Source organism: Puntigrus tetrazona, chromosome 16, assembly GCF_018831695.1.
Source record: "Puntigrus tetrazona isolate hp1 chromosome 16, ASM1883169v1, whole genome shotgun sequence".
NCBI classification, from domain to species: Eukaryota; Metazoa; Chordata; class Actinopteri; order Cypriniformes; family Cyprinidae; genus Puntigrus; species Puntigrus tetrazona.
Window position 1 is genome coordinate 4,547,226 of NC_056714.1, and position 15,726 is coordinate 4,562,951.

The window sequence follows — 15,726 nt, forward strand, 5'->3', positions numbered from 1 at the left end:
TGATTCAGCCAGGTCAATTTATTTCAAGGACCGAGACACTGAAAGGGACAGGGCTATTTGGCATTTCTTTGAGAGGAAATGAGAATCTGAAGCATGTGTGTTTCATTACTTGAAAAGCAGCCCATACACTGATCTGAAACGCGGTAAAGCACCCTGGGAAAAAAAAATAGTGAAAATCGGAGAATGGGTAAATTAGACGCTGAATGATAAAGCAGGAGACAGAAACGCGTAGCGTCTCGATGACCTTACCAGGATGGTGGTGATGACCAGCGAGCGGTTGGAAAGCGAGTCTGTGATGTTCATGCCGTTCTGCCTTGGGACCTCTGTGATGTTCAGCCCCCCAGATGCACTCCACTTCCCCACCTAGAAAAGATGAAATTTATGTAGTTAGAGCATGCTTCCCTTACCTGCGTGACCCATCCACGTTGCAATAGCCCATCCGACTGCATTAGCGGCCTTGTGCTGAGCTCATCCAGAAGCATTAGTTGATTGGCTCTTCTGTTTTTATGCCAATAGGTCTGGTGCTTGGGCTCATGAGTAGCTAGGCCCTTGCATACACTCTGAATACATTAACATAGAGGAAGGGCAATTGCACCGAGGGAGATTGCTTTTCAATTCAATTTTGCCAAAGGAAAATGTTGAACAAAGGAAAAAAGCAGGTTATCTTTATCTCTAAAAGGGGTTATCTTTTTTATTATTATGTGTAAATGTGTGTGCATCTGCAGTATATATATATAATTTCATATTAAACCGATATTGAAAGACAAAAAGCGTGTGAATGTTACAATAGCATTGCAGTTCTTAATATCATTAGCTGTCCATAAACCATGTTTAAATATAATTTTGATCACATAAATGCAGCCTTGGTACAAATAAGCTTTCAGTACAATTAATCTATTTTAGCCGGCATGTTCTGTCTGCCTCGAGGGATATTATAAATTAAAAATCGCATACAGTTAATGAAGGTACGAAACGCACATACACAAACACCCAACAAACGTATACACAGTAAGAGGCAGACGGCAGAGGGAGCTGAAATAGCTGTACTGTGAATAATCCCTCTGATATCAGCATACAGCGAATCTGAGCAAATTAAGCTAGTTTTGCACAAACAATCCCCCGCAGCGAGAAAAAGGAAGTCCTGCATATTGTTCAGTCACTCCTCAACAAATCATTACTACAAATGGCCTCATAGCTGTCCGTATCCATCTCTGTCTGAGGGCGTGCGGCGATTCCCTCTCCTGCACCGCCACAACTGCTCTCATATTCATGAAGCCACAAGAGCAGCACCCCTCACCTGATGCAAAACCTGACGCGTGCATGCGACTTGACACATTTGTTAGCTACGGATTCAGGAAAATTCAGAGCGATGCACGTTTCAAATGATATGCTATGCCACTTTATAGGGCGATGTCCTATTATTGCAAATTGACTGCAATTAACTCAATTCATTAAAAGTGATTATCAGGGGAAGGCTCGGTTATTTATTCACACTGTCGACAGGAGACTTTTTGTTGGCCTTCTCAAAACCTACTTATTCAAATCTCAAATGCAGATTAACATGCTTTCTCTCGCTCTCGTTCTCTCTGAATGTCTACTTCTACAAAATGTTTCATATTTGGTCTATTAAGAGAGATCTATGTCACTGGAAATTGTTTTTTATCATCTTGCATGTATGCGTTACTGAACGAGTTGGTAATAAAGTACAGGTTTTGTGGAGGTGTTCGGTGGAGAAGAGCTGCACAACGGATCATATTTTATTTGTGATCATTATTTCTGCTTCTCTCAGTTTATTAAGCATAACTGTTTGCGATATGTGCCCGTTGGTTTTCCCGAAAAACCTTTAATTTCAATTTCTAATCTGCGTTGGTAACAAGCCTCCACAAGTTTTCATGGTTGTGGTTGCCAGATGTCAAGCCTTTAAATTCCCTAATCTGAGCTTTTTTTCTCAAACTGATACATTTTCTGCCCAGCGATTTACTTAATCTTCCCAACCTGGCAACCATACGCACATGTCTACATTTAAAAGGAAAAAATACATACGGGCTGAAAAGGCCGGCCAACATGTAAGCCGGAGTTTCTGCCTAAATAAAAGTGTAATGCAGCATTCATTTATATATTTATTTATTTTTCCGGTCTTTCACGTAACCGCATATTTATGCTGAAAATTTTCATTTGAATTTGTCATTTTAATTTCATGCCTCTACAAGTCGTTGCAGTTGCCGGATCTCAAGTGTTTAAATCCCCCAATCATGTATTTATTTATTTATTTTTCATTCATCCATCCGTCTATTTATTTATTTATTTCTTCTTTTTTTTTTTTATTAAATCGAGCTATAAACACTGATAAGCAGTTTAGTAATCTAAGTCATAAATTAAACAAATAAATGCTAATCGTGATTATATCTTTGTACGCAGTAAGTATGATTAACCATTGTTGTGCAGCTCCGCGGTGCGGTTTAGTACGGTTTTGTCCTCTCTACCAATGTTTGCAAAAACACGCGCAATTTCGAATCTGTATCTAAAGTGCGACAACTAATCAACAAAATAGCAGGACTAATATCGTACTTTTTTCACAAAAGTGAGCACGGCTGTACTTGCATACCTCATTACTGCACAAAAGCATGCTATGTGCAACTCCAGTCGGTCATTAACGGAGACTTGTAATTAACAGTACTTTGTACACTAATCCAATTTGCTTTATGATCCACTAACTTATGCTTATGCTTAAACACCTCATTTGCTTCCTTGTTAGGAGCTAAATTAAACGTAAGACACAAATTGCTCTTTATTTGCACAGAAATGGTGACCAAACGAGGCAAGGTACAAGAGGTTCGAGTATGCCAGACCGTGGGATCAGGAGGTTACTTGAGGGAAGAAACGATCCTTTTTCAATGAAGCGTTTGCTCTCAGGCAGCATGAAAGTTTTCTGGCATAATCGACTATGCAAAACAAAAGTGTTTAACAGGCGAGCATTAGCGGAAGAAAACAGCTTTTGATCATTTTATCCCTCCTGCTATGCATGAAGACACCGCAGAAGCATTATTATCTAGTGTGTACTTTGTTTGTGAATTATGTTGCGTCTGATTTGAGGCAGTTGTTATGTATTTGTGTGGTGGATTACCTTTTGAAGGCCATCCTCCTTAAGACTCACAATGTCAAGATCAAAGTCTGTGCGCAGACCTGTAGTTCTGTTGAAGCACAGCCGTCCCGTCAGGCCATCCCAATGAGACTTCAAAGAACAAAGAGAGAGGTTCAATAATTGAAACGCACCAGCGTTGTGCGATATTCAAAATTTAATAGAGAATGTTATTTAGTTCCCCCGATCTAAATCAGCAAAGGAGGCAGAACTGTAGTTAAAAAAATAAATACATTTTAAAAATGGGGCCACAATATGTACAGTAAAAAAATTGATAACCACCAACAAGCAGCTTTTAAATAGAAGACGCTCAGTGTCAGTGTACACATAAACACTAAAGGCCATCATGGTGATTAAACTGAAATATGCAATAAACATTAATTTAACAACCTTAGATGTAACATTGAACCCTAATAAAAATAACTGATATGAAAAAACATGATGATTTTACAGAAACATAAATGCAATGCAGGGAATTCTGGGAACATCAATTTTACAGGAATTTACCGTTAACCATTTAACAGGTTGTTACTGTAGCATTTTCACAAACACTGTAGCATGTTTTTTTTTTTTGTTAAAATCACTGTCATTATTTTACAGTGTACAGAGAATGCAGTTTAAATAAAATGTAAAAAGAGATCTTAAATTAGCTTAAAAAGGCAATGTTATATTATATGTTAAGTTCATTGGGCATATTCATGAATATCAAATTATATTGATATTAAACACTGAAATGCCACCTACAGTACAATTAGTATTTAATTTTTCTTTCATATTTATCTAATTAGCATATTGCAGTAATACATGCTTAATTTTACCCCAAAGTCCTCAAAATGAGGCATAATAAAGTTCAATATCTGGTTTGACATCCTTTGATGTGTGTCAGAATCCATTCAAAATCACTCTCGTTGAATTGAAAAGGAGTCCGTTTTTCAGTTCTGTATTTGGTCCAAGTATGGAACTCTTGTGCTTGCACACACACCCTAGTATACATCCTCATAAGCGCTCACACACACACACACACGCACACACAGAGCTTCTATTTCCTTTTTAATTACATTTTACATCCCAGCGACTCACATCTTCCCCCCGGACCTCCGTCCTAATTAACGACCATCTCACTTGCAACAATCTCCAGAGACGCCGAAAAAAAATACATTTCAGCTCCTCCTCCCCATTCCTCCCTTGCCCCCTAAGCACGAAGCTCCTCCCCCAAAACAACACACACTGATCTCCGGCCCTCTCCATAACCTCTTCCAAATGAAACACCTCCGTTCTTGTTCAGGAGCGAGTACATTTCGCAGGAACGCGTGTTCTCCCATATGCCAAAGAGAGACAATGCTCTCCACGCCAACTCTACGGCCCTCGTTTTGCTCTTCTCTCGGATGCGTCGCTCCACAGAGCTGTGTTCAACAACTCTAATCTGCCTATTATGAGTCCCAATCAAAGTCTCTCTTGTGAGCTGAAATAAGAGCTGATTATGACGAGCACATTTGCGTGCGAGGCACACGGTGATGAGAAAGTGGGACACTGTGAGTTTAGTAGTGCAGGGCTTGAATAGTACGAACGCAAACTCGCTGCAATCAACTTATCTGCTGCACTTAAATGAGGCAATTAAAATGGATGGTGAATGGTGATTGTTTATCAGGTAATATCCACCGCTAAAGCTAAAGATAGCCTCTGAATAATGATGCAGTATTTATCAGTGGTTAAAGTATTTACTAATGACTACTTGGTATAGGTATTGGACATTTAGGTCACAATTAAATGTACAGGAATGTCACTGATAAGTAAACATCAGAGCGAGCGTTATTTATTTCACAGAAAAATACAGGCATACTTTTCAAACTAAACAGTTTACCAATATTATTTTACATTAAATTATATCTAAACTCGTATATCTGTATACGTATGGAGGGATGCAGTACCGCCACTCCCACACTGAAAAAAAAAAAAAAAAAAAAAAGAAAAAGAAAATGATACCGTAAAAATCTGTTAAATGATTAACGGTAAATTCCTGTAAAATTTACTGGGAAAAAGCATTCCTACATCTGCTCCGGCTCTGGCATTCACTCTCTTCTTATATTAGCAGCTGAATACAAATTAACATAATTGATGGACAATTAAGTCATATTAGGGAAAATACGTCAGCTCAACCCGGCGCAGAAAAAGGAAAAATAAAAAGAAGATGAAGCCAGTGCATCAATTTCAGTTAACACGCCACCTTTTTGCCGTAGAAATTCTACAAGCCTATTTCATTTCTTCAAAACATCACAACCCGTACCAAAAAATAATAATGGTTTTATCATAGTAAAACTTCTTCGTTTTATTTCGTGTCAGTTCTGAAGGCTTGAGTCAATGAAATCAACAACCACCGCTGAAAAAAAAACCAAAAAAATATATTGGTCAATGTCTAAAAATAAAAGCTTGTTACGGTAATGGATAAAACGGTAAAAAAAAAAAAAGTCTACTCCACTGACTCTCTTTGGACCCTTGGCTGCCATTACATTTCTTTAAAATAAGTATATAAGTAAATAAATTAATTAAAATGGATTATATTATCAAAACGAAATTAAGTGAAAATTAAATATTTGATCAAATGAAATTTTTACTTAAAAAGGGTTCTTCATCTTTCTTTAAAATTCAAATGAAAAATATTGAAAATCATTAAAAAGAGTTGCTCAAACGGTCAAAAAAAAGTTCACAATTGAAAAAAAAAAAAAACACTTAATTTTTTTACAGGCATTTAAACAGACAATCAGTGACAAGTGTTCAGCAGAGAAGTTGACGCTGTGTTATTTAAACAATATCTTATATATCTTATCTTGTCTCTGGAGAGCTGAAGTGTTTGTGACAGCACTGCCATGAGCGATTGTCATTACCTCTTTAATGAAACTCATGAAGCGTCCTCCGAACCTCCAGGGTTTGTGGCGATGACACTGCAATGAGTTGACAGTCATCTGCGGCGCATGCTGGTAAGAAACCGACACGATGTGGACTGCGTCGTACGTCAGAGCAGCATCTGTCTGGAATAAATAGGGGGGCGATATGTCAGCTGAAAGGATCTGACAAGCGGGAGGAGTGCAAGACCTGACCAGTTGACAACCTTGTCAAACAGCAAACTGGGCCACTGCTCAGGACCATTAGCACACTTGAATCAAAATGTAAGTAGAAAGCACTCCTCAACCTTTGATTCGAGTCTGACGCTAGGAGACAGTGTGCATGAATACATGTTTTGTTGTTTTTGGAGGAGGAGGAGGAGGAGGAGGAGGAGACAGGTGGTTGTGATTTAAGATATAGACACCATTTTCATGTTATTGTTTGCCAGAGATTCCAGGGTTGATAGTTATTTTTTTGGAGCATAAGGGTTAATAAAAGGTATAGTGCACTTAAACCGCTCTTGATATGAACTTTTTTGTTTTGTTTTGTAATGCATAATTTTTTATGGTTCAAGCAACTGAACAGTGCTAGATGCATAAATGTCTAAAAGTGAAAAAAATAATAATAAGTGTTTGTTTCTATATTTATTCTGCAGTATGACAATCCAATGCATTGCTTGATTCCGGACTGCGCGTCTTCAAGCTGCGACTAATGGTCACATTTCATGACCTTTCTTCATGCTGCTTTTGTTTGCATTTCATTTGCTACAAAGTTGCCCATTTGTCTTTGATTTTGCGCTGCTATTTCTGATGAGAAACATCAAATGGCAAACGCTCCAAAAGCGGAACAAAACAGCGGTACTCATTTGAACTCAGGGCAGGTATGTTTATTTGCGATCTCGATCACATGCTCCAGTGATAAGCACTCGAATTCAGCTCAGGATTATCACAATCCCCAGATGTTGGTGATTTAAGGCCAGACTGATTGAACTTGAACAGGAGAAACTTTGTGGCATGAATGAGTTAGAAGGCGTTTCAATTAACAAATTAATAATTATGGACGTTTAGCATCTATGTAATAACACATTGTTGTACATATGTAATGTGTCATTTTTGTTCCCACCGCCAGTTTTACCAATTCAGGAGTCGGTGCCACCATTTTGTAAATGCCACCTGTATCTCTCATATGTTGGAGTTCTGATTTTGACTGACAAGATTTAAAGGAATATACGGTTTCTCAAGAAAGTACAGCACAAGAGAGCAAAGGAAGATTTTAGTCCTCCAACCATTTTAGCATCTGTAACCGCTGTGACTAGAGTTAATCTCTTTCCACAATCTCTGCATGACCAAGTCATACTTCTGAGCCAAATTTCCCACTCAGACACACTCAATCTACAGCAAACAGTCTACAGCTAAATGTTAAGGACTGTCAGACACTGCTTCCTTAAATTTGTTCTCTCTCCATTTCCATAACACTGTTTTCCGGTCTACTATAAGCTCAAATACTGCCAAAGCGTTTCTCAAAACCTCTCTAAACTGAATGAACATCCTCATGTATGATTCAGAAAAAAATATGGCAAATTTATGAAACGCCTTAAGGATGCCCTATATTACTAAATGTTTTAAAAACTATGAAAATCTACCTATAAAATGCCTCTACTCGTAAAATTAACTACTTGCTGCTGGAACTACTTAGAAAATTAATTACTTCAACTGAGATGACCGAAGAAAACGAAGTGAGCCACTTACAATTCAGTAGCGCTGCATCTGCTCTTATATTGAATTTTTAAAAGTATGTGCATTTTATAAGTCATTACTCAAAATAAATAAAAAACAATTGTCATTAATCACTTACCACCATTTCATTCAAACCCATAAAATAGTTTGTTTTTAGGACACAATTTAAGATATATACTGCTATTACTGCTTATTTTGCACATTTGAATTATGGACATGATACAGCTTCACCAACTCAAGGAGCAATGCTGGCAGCAGCATAAAACTTTGTACCTCACAAATCTGACCACGGTTTTGATCCCCCAAGCTCAGCTCATCAAAGAACTTTAACAGCTACTGTGGCTCGATTGTATCTGGTCTCCAGCCCTCTCCAGTTGCTTTCTTTCTATGCACTTGAAACATTTCCTCTAACGCATAACAGGGCTGTCCAATTATGCTGGCAGAGTTCAGCTCCAACCCCAATTTAAAACACACCCGAATCAAGTAATCCAGCTCTTCAGAATTACTGAGAAAACTAGCACGCAGTAAGGTGTGTTTGGCAAATCGGCAGGATGGTGGCAGTTTGAGATCGGGATTGGACACCCTTGATATGTAACTTTCGATAAGTGCCATGCATGGAGAGACAAGAATGCTTGTCCACTGACCCTCGTAAACCAACCAAGAAGCAAAGTATAGACAACAAAATGTAACTTTCCAGTTCTTCTATTGTCACCAGCCATAAAGCAACAGCTACTGGACCAATTCTTTCTGCAAACACTTTGGACAATGAATAAAAAGCAAGAAAATTGGCGAGTATCTAACACATCCTACTGTAACAACCTTCTGGTGAGATGAGGGCTTGAAGTGTGTATTGTTCAGGCAATGTGAGCTACTCTAGATCGAGCGTGTCCGCAGGAAGGAGGATGAGTGTTCACTAAGATGTCCTTTAGATCGACCTTGCCATAGGCTGCTTGTAACCAGGCAGTTGTTGTTATTTGGGAGCTGTGGATGTTATGAAATTGTTGGGAACACTAGACCACATGGAAAAGTACTTTCAGTCAGTAGCTGGACTGACTAAACTGAGTGGTTGCAATGGTCTGTATTCGACATTCAGCACAGAGATGGATGTGGCAGAAACTACAATATATGCCTCACATGAGTCTTGTTAGCTTTTCCAGAGTTTCAGCCTTGCGCAAAAAGCAGTGCATGTTGATATTAATTAAACAAAAAGTCAATTTAGAGTAAATGGTAGCACTTAATGCATTTTTTATGTAATAACAGTACTCCTTTACATCAAAATAATCAGAAATTCTACAGCGCAGCGTAGGAGTATTTGAACTACTGTGAGATAAAGATTAATATATAATCACAGAAGCCATACAGTTGAAACCAGTCTTTATGATATTATGGTATTCAACAATGGCAGCGTGTGAGGCATACCATTTGGGATTATTAAATCTGAACGGCTGCAGTCTAAAAGGTTATATTACCTGGCAAATAAAAGTAGATACTGTATTTAAATCTCAACTTAAATGGCAATTATTATTAGTACTGACACCAAATCCATCTGGAACAGTTCTCAAAAAGTACATTAAGTATGGCTATGGATTACATTGGTTACAGTAAACAGGAACCTATTCAAAGCTGTTGTGCCATTGTTTAATTTGGTATAATTTGGCAAATCTGTTTTTTTTTTGCTAGGTGGCAATGGTATTCAGGGAGAAAATGGAAGCATACCGTCATGATCCCTTCCAGGAGACCGGAGTCAGGTTTTGGGGGAATCTGCCTCTCAAGGGACCACTTCTCCACAATGGAGGCAACCTGAGGATTGTCCACGTTTAGGATGCGGAAGCCGGTCATATTGACACCGCAGAAACGGTACGGCTCCAGGTTTATGGCCATGAGATCCTAGAGGAAGAGCAAGAGAGTGAAAAGATCTCATTTAACCGGCCTGAATCGAGCTTCATTGTTGCTGGGTGAGAGGCTTCTTGTCTCTTTGTCCCCTAATAAAAGCAGCAGATAGAGAGGGGGTAAAAAGAAGACAGACAGAGCAAAAAATAAAAGAGATTAAGGATAATACCGTGCTTTCCAGGCCGCCTGGGTACAGCCAGATGAAGCATAGTAGGACGTACACCTCTGTGCCAGCATGTATGATATCATAGACAGTGAGCCAGGAGTCATTCGCACAATAGCTGATTGAAACAGTTATTTCCTCTGTAATCCGGTCTTCATTGCTCCCATCCAGCGAATTGAACCGTAAACACTTCACACTGCTCTGAATGCCGACCTGACACTGAAACGTATCACTATGTCTGGGCATTCAATGATTTGAACAGTGTGGATTCTTCAAAAAAAAAGCATCCGAATTTCACATTCTCAATGGCGTGATGTGGGATGAAACACTCTGAAAATGAAATTGCTGGAGTGGAAAATAGCATTAAGATTAAGTGTAAATTAATCGAGATCTTTTCGTCTTACGAGGTCAAAGCAAAAGGCGCAGCCGTCTAACGCGAGGTTCTGTAAATCTGAGAATGAATAGCAAAATGAGCAAGGCCGCGTTCATTGAAAGAACTTCCCGTAATGCGCTGAGGCTAATTAACGCTCTAGAACAATACCAACACACACCCACACTACGAGTGCTATTGTCTGGAGTGTTATTCTGAGAACAGTCGCTCTGTTTCTTGTACCGTCCTACATATTGCCAAATATGTTGGGAAGATGGGGGCGGCGAAGAGATGTGGTAGAACATAATAGACTATTTCATTAACACCCTGTGGGGCTGGAACTGTTCGGAGAGAAGCATGAAAAACACATGCAGAAAACTGCTTGCCCCGAGAAACAGCACTTTTTGAACCATACCATAAATGACTTCTTGTTAAATGTAGACGACGGAAGACTGTTTTATGGCTTTTTTCATCTTAATGTTTTACTGTATTAGTGCGGCATGCGCGTACAAGCGATGATTGATGCTTAAATGCTTAGAATGTAGCGGAATTCTAGTTGTTCTTTTGTTATGTCTTAGATGAGGAGGTCTTAGCAAAATGATGTCATGTAAATCCAACATCATTGTTCGTCTACAACAAAAAGCCAGCTGCAGAACGGATATTTAGAGTGGGAGAACAACAATCGTCTACTATACGCATCAAAAATAAGGTGACACTAACTGTGGAATCTTATAATGCAAGCCAAATCCCTCAAATTTCACAGAAAAAGCATAATGAAATTTCTGAAAATATAAGGTTTTGACATATAACTTGAGATTTTTATGCTATTCAGCTTAATAGAAATGTCCAATGAGTGGCGCTGAAACTCGAAAGGTTTAATACGTGAACCCTTGCGCATTTTTAAGACGTTGACATATGTAAATATTACTGTGTTTTTATTACGTTGCTTCAGCGACATTTCAGAATTCAAATATCCAGGGGCTGTGGCTAAAAGTTAATGCTCTATCATGTTGGAAATATTCCCTACACCAAATCCAACCCTAAACCTAGTGTTACCAGATGCAAAACAAATATAAAAGGGCATTTCTTGATGCAACCGTATCATTTCAACTTCCCTTTACACAGATTTGTCATCGGTTTTCTAATCAAACAGCATAGTAATATCGTTTCGAATTCATAACATGATACACTTCTATTAATTGTGTGAAAATGATGGGAGCTGATGGTTTTGACTCCCACCTAGCTTGACCGTAGAGACAGCAGAGGCATTCCTCCTGCTCCATAAATACACTGAAAACACTCAAAATTTTGGGTTGTTCCATAGCAGTGTTGTAAATACAGCTTAACCACTAATTTTTATTTTGGAAGGACAAACATGGCATCTCCAGAACATGGCGTCTGCAGCAACATACATCAAGAATAATAGCTATGCATTCTTTCTTTTACGCATTATGAACATAAACCCACACCATAATGTACAGAAGTTGGGGGCATGTATAGATGAGTCAATTTAGAGGGGATGTGGACAAGTCACAACTTTTATAAAGACTATCTGTTTGATTTTGAGACTTTAGTCTTTGCAATTTTAGTGATCTTATTAATACAGATTTTAACACTCCAAAAACAAAGGAAAACTTGAAATCGTATCATACGACCCCTGAACTCGTTGGTAAAATACACTAATGAGCGCTCACGTTGCCACGCCCTCAATCATGCAAAAACTTAAATTTAATTAAATTTAATTTGAATTAGAAAAAAACTCAAAGGTAGGGACAAATTTGCTGTTTTTTGCTTGAATTCCAGTTTTAGTCACTTCTGCGTTTTTTTTCATGGGAAAGACCAGGAGGCCGCTGCTTGTTCATGACTCACTCGTAATAACACTTGCCACCACCTACTGGAAAGTCACAGTCCATTTGGAGATCCTGAAGCAGAAGGTGCTTTATACTGACCATATTAAATCTGTTACAGCGCTGTCATCAAACACTTTTTTTTTTAACTAAAAGTTGCATAGATAAATTATATTTTGAGCATAAAATAACCAGATTAAACATAATTTGATTAAGCGTGACACTTTTTTTTGGCAGCAGACATTTATGCTAAGTGTAAATAAAAAGGCAGTGTCTAGTGCGAGATGTTATTTATACTCGGTGCAAACATTTATCTACTACTATTTTTACACGTAGTATAAATGCACACACACACACACACACACACATGCATGCACACATTTCCTGTGTGTTTCAGTTTCTGTGCAATCATATATGCATGCACATTGTATGCACAGATACCTACATCTACTAACAAGACCACATTGTGCAGTCAGACAACACAGTTCAATCGTACATTCGTTTGCATTTTCTAACAGTCGAATTCAACTTGCACATCTCCTCTGGGTGACTGCTATGGTCTATTTATCATAACAAATGATAAATGTGTGAAAAATAGATCATAGATCAATTCGCATGGGCAGAAAAAAATGTAATAATCTAATGAAAACGCACAGTTGATTAGTTTTCAGTGCGTTGGGTAGTAATCAAGCCTTTAGCAAGGATCAGTAGACCTCAATCATAACTCAGGTCCTTGACACGTACGGTGCATTACAAGGACACGCAAAATCTGTCCCAAAATCAAGCTTAAATAAAGATGAATATAATAAAGCCTATACATATAGCAGCAGAGCCGAGACACGGGACGCCGAGGAAATCTCTATAAACTATTTAAACTTTTGAGCTTCGAAATCCAGAAGTGGAACACAGTTGTCAATCACTTTGTAAATGCTTTTTCAAAGACGTTTTGTTGATCTGAGCTTGAGGGAAGGGCTAATGTTTACACTGGGGTGGCGGAAACTCCATTAAGGCTGTTTTGTCAAGTGAAATTGATATCGCAGACTGGATCCAAAGCTCATCTGCAATTAAAAGCCATTCATCATAAAATAAAGTGGGAGCAGCACAAGAACAAATGACATTCAATTTGCCGTTAGTACTGCGGTACATTACCAGAGTGGTGAAGATGTAGTGATAGTACTCTGTCATCATCCCCATCATCTGGGCCTGGAGGAAGACGAGGGGTGGGGTAGAAAAAACAATGGAAAAGGTCACTATGTCATGTCGGAGCAATTTGCAATCATTGTGGCACCCAACACAAACAATGACAACAAACGAGGTCGGATTAAAACAGCGGAACTATGAAGAACTATTCGATTTATCACAGCGTCTCTCCGTCTGTGTATCATACAACACGACATTTAGCACGGCTAGCTTTTAGTAGTAATAAGAGCCCTTCAAAAGATCACCTTTATGCTGTTCCAAATGTGACTTTTGTTCTCCTACCGAACAAAAAATATCGACGTTTCAGATGATGAAAGTAATGTTTGGAAAAATGGAATAACCTGAAAGTGAAAATTGATTTACTATTTCTACAGAGCCATAAGAAATCCACCCACCCCCCATTCTATATTCTATATTCTATTCTATTCTATTATATTCACTTGTCCAATCTCAATTTTGATTATTAAACAAAAAGCATGTCTAAATATCTGAATTCATAAAGCTTTAAAAAATGTAATAATGCAACAGTTTTACAATAATAATCTACTATATAAACATCTGTAATCTAACAATAAAAGTGCCCTATGAAATGTGTCGTTCATTTTTATTTATTTATTTATTTATTTGTATTCTCCAATATTTTTATGGTTAAATACATTTTATGGTAAATTCCGATTGGACGCATCAAACTTGCAGTATTTTATTTATTGATTGATTTATCTTTCAAGAATGTGACTGCGCCATTCAGACTGAGACACACAGATGGTTTCTTTTACTTTTATTTATTATATTGTCGTGTGCTTCAGAATGGAAAAAAACAACACTATTCCGTATTGCTATTTCATTAAGCGTGCTACCCTACTTTTGATTTATTAATGTGAATTTGGCCGGTATGGTTCCATTTCTTATGATTCCGCGATTCTGTTTGGATTTTTTTTACACGGTAGAAATCATAGCACCCTACTCCATTATTTTAACATAATGATTGCTTCATACATTGGTCATAGCTGCTCCTAATACATTTCCTTCGATGTTCATACAAATGCTCACTTTTCCCTTGGTGCTCGTACGTCTGCTTTAATTATGCCATCTGCCGTGAAGAAAACTCAAGGTTACGCTGAGCTCTTTCCCTCTTCTAGACCGTAATCACTCAAGTTTGTAAAAAAGTCAGAAATGGTTTCATTTCTTACAATAGGTTGCAGAAATAGCCCCTTCTATGTCTGCGGCCTGTACTTTCTATATCTTGCAGTCCCTCACACACACACACACACACCCACAAGCATAGACTGCCTTTTAAAGACTTCTGGGATTTAGCCCACAGACGTCTCCGACAGACTCTGTGTCCGACTGCATTTCCTATTTCTCTTTGGCCTGAGGGGGAGTACATGCACCGACAGAAGTTCAGGAGAGGCTGACAGAGAAAAACGAGCCGCAGACAGGTTGTAGACAGGTGACCGCAGGACTAAGCTTATTAAGAAGGCTCGGGCCACAGAGAATGACACAACTTTTTCATAAGTTCAAATGTGAAATAACACAGCCTACAGTTAAACTGGAAGATACATGCAGGGGCGTCAACGCTGAATGAAACGAAGAGCGAAATAGCGTCTGGAGAGGCTTTGAAACACATACGAGGTTTCAAGAAGTGGATGCTTGGACGGTGTTTTCTTAGATATAAATAGAAAAACATATTCGGTCCCCATTTGACCCGTGGTAAACATTCTCCGTAGCAGTTGCGCTGCTATCAGATGAGCTTTTGTTTCGTTTGCAAGGACAAGTTTGTGAACACACGACCTAAATCTTCGCATCTATATTGATGGATATAAATAAATAAATAAATAAAGTATAAATACAGATTTCTTTCAAGATTAAACTGCTAAATTTCTTAACCGACATCGCAGAATTTGCTTTATGTATTTATTTGTCAGGCTAAAAAAAGATGTTTGGTATGCCCTGTAAAAGTATTTAAACGCTTAAATCATACTTAATGAATGAATTATACCATAGACAACATAATTAACCATAGCAAAATATTTAATGACCTGTAGACGGTGGGGTAAAAGGCAGAGACTTCAGAATGGTCAAACATGGTTGAACTTGAAATTATTACAATTTATGAGTCATTTTTTTTAAATAGTTTATGCGTGAAAGGTTGAAATTTTGAATTAAATCTGTTATGACATAATTCACAATTGTGAAAAAATCTGCTTTTTATGTTCTATTTTTTTTTATCTCATACTTTTCACTTCTAATAATTCTTATTTGCTAATATATTTTATTTATTTATTTATTTTTAGTTTATAATTGTCACATCTTTGGATTCTGTGGTGTTGTTTTCGTGTCCCATGTGTTTGGTGTGACCTAATTTCAATTAATTGTCTCATTGTGTTCAGCTGTGTCTTGTTAATTTAGTAATTTACTTTGTGCATTTAAATCCTGTTTGTTTCAGTTCAGTTTGTCCGATCTCATCTTTATCATGTGTGGCTCTTGCTACGTGCCTGCCT

The 15,726-nt window shown here is 38.0% G+C and overlaps 1 protein-coding gene across 1 annotated transcript in view; it reads right to left on the reverse strand.

The window, feature by feature from the left end:
* Positions 1 to 15,726, reverse strand: part of LOC122360932 (glutamate receptor ionotropic, kainate 3) — a 102,044-nt gene that overhangs the window by 35,252 nt on the left and 51,066 nt on the right. Inside the window, exons 5-9 of the mRNA XM_043261771.1 lie at positions 13,175 to 13,228; positions 9,472 to 9,642; positions 6,022 to 6,165; positions 3,125 to 3,232; positions 250 to 363 (exon numbers count right to left, since the gene is read on the reverse strand). Of these exons, the coding sequence (XP_043117706.1) occupies positions 250 to 363; positions 3,125 to 3,232; positions 6,022 to 6,165; positions 9,472 to 9,642; positions 13,175 to 13,228 (591 nt within the window). The remainder of the gene's footprint in view (positions 1 to 249; positions 364 to 3,124; positions 3,233 to 6,021; positions 6,166 to 9,471; positions 9,643 to 13,174; positions 13,229 to 15,726) is intronic.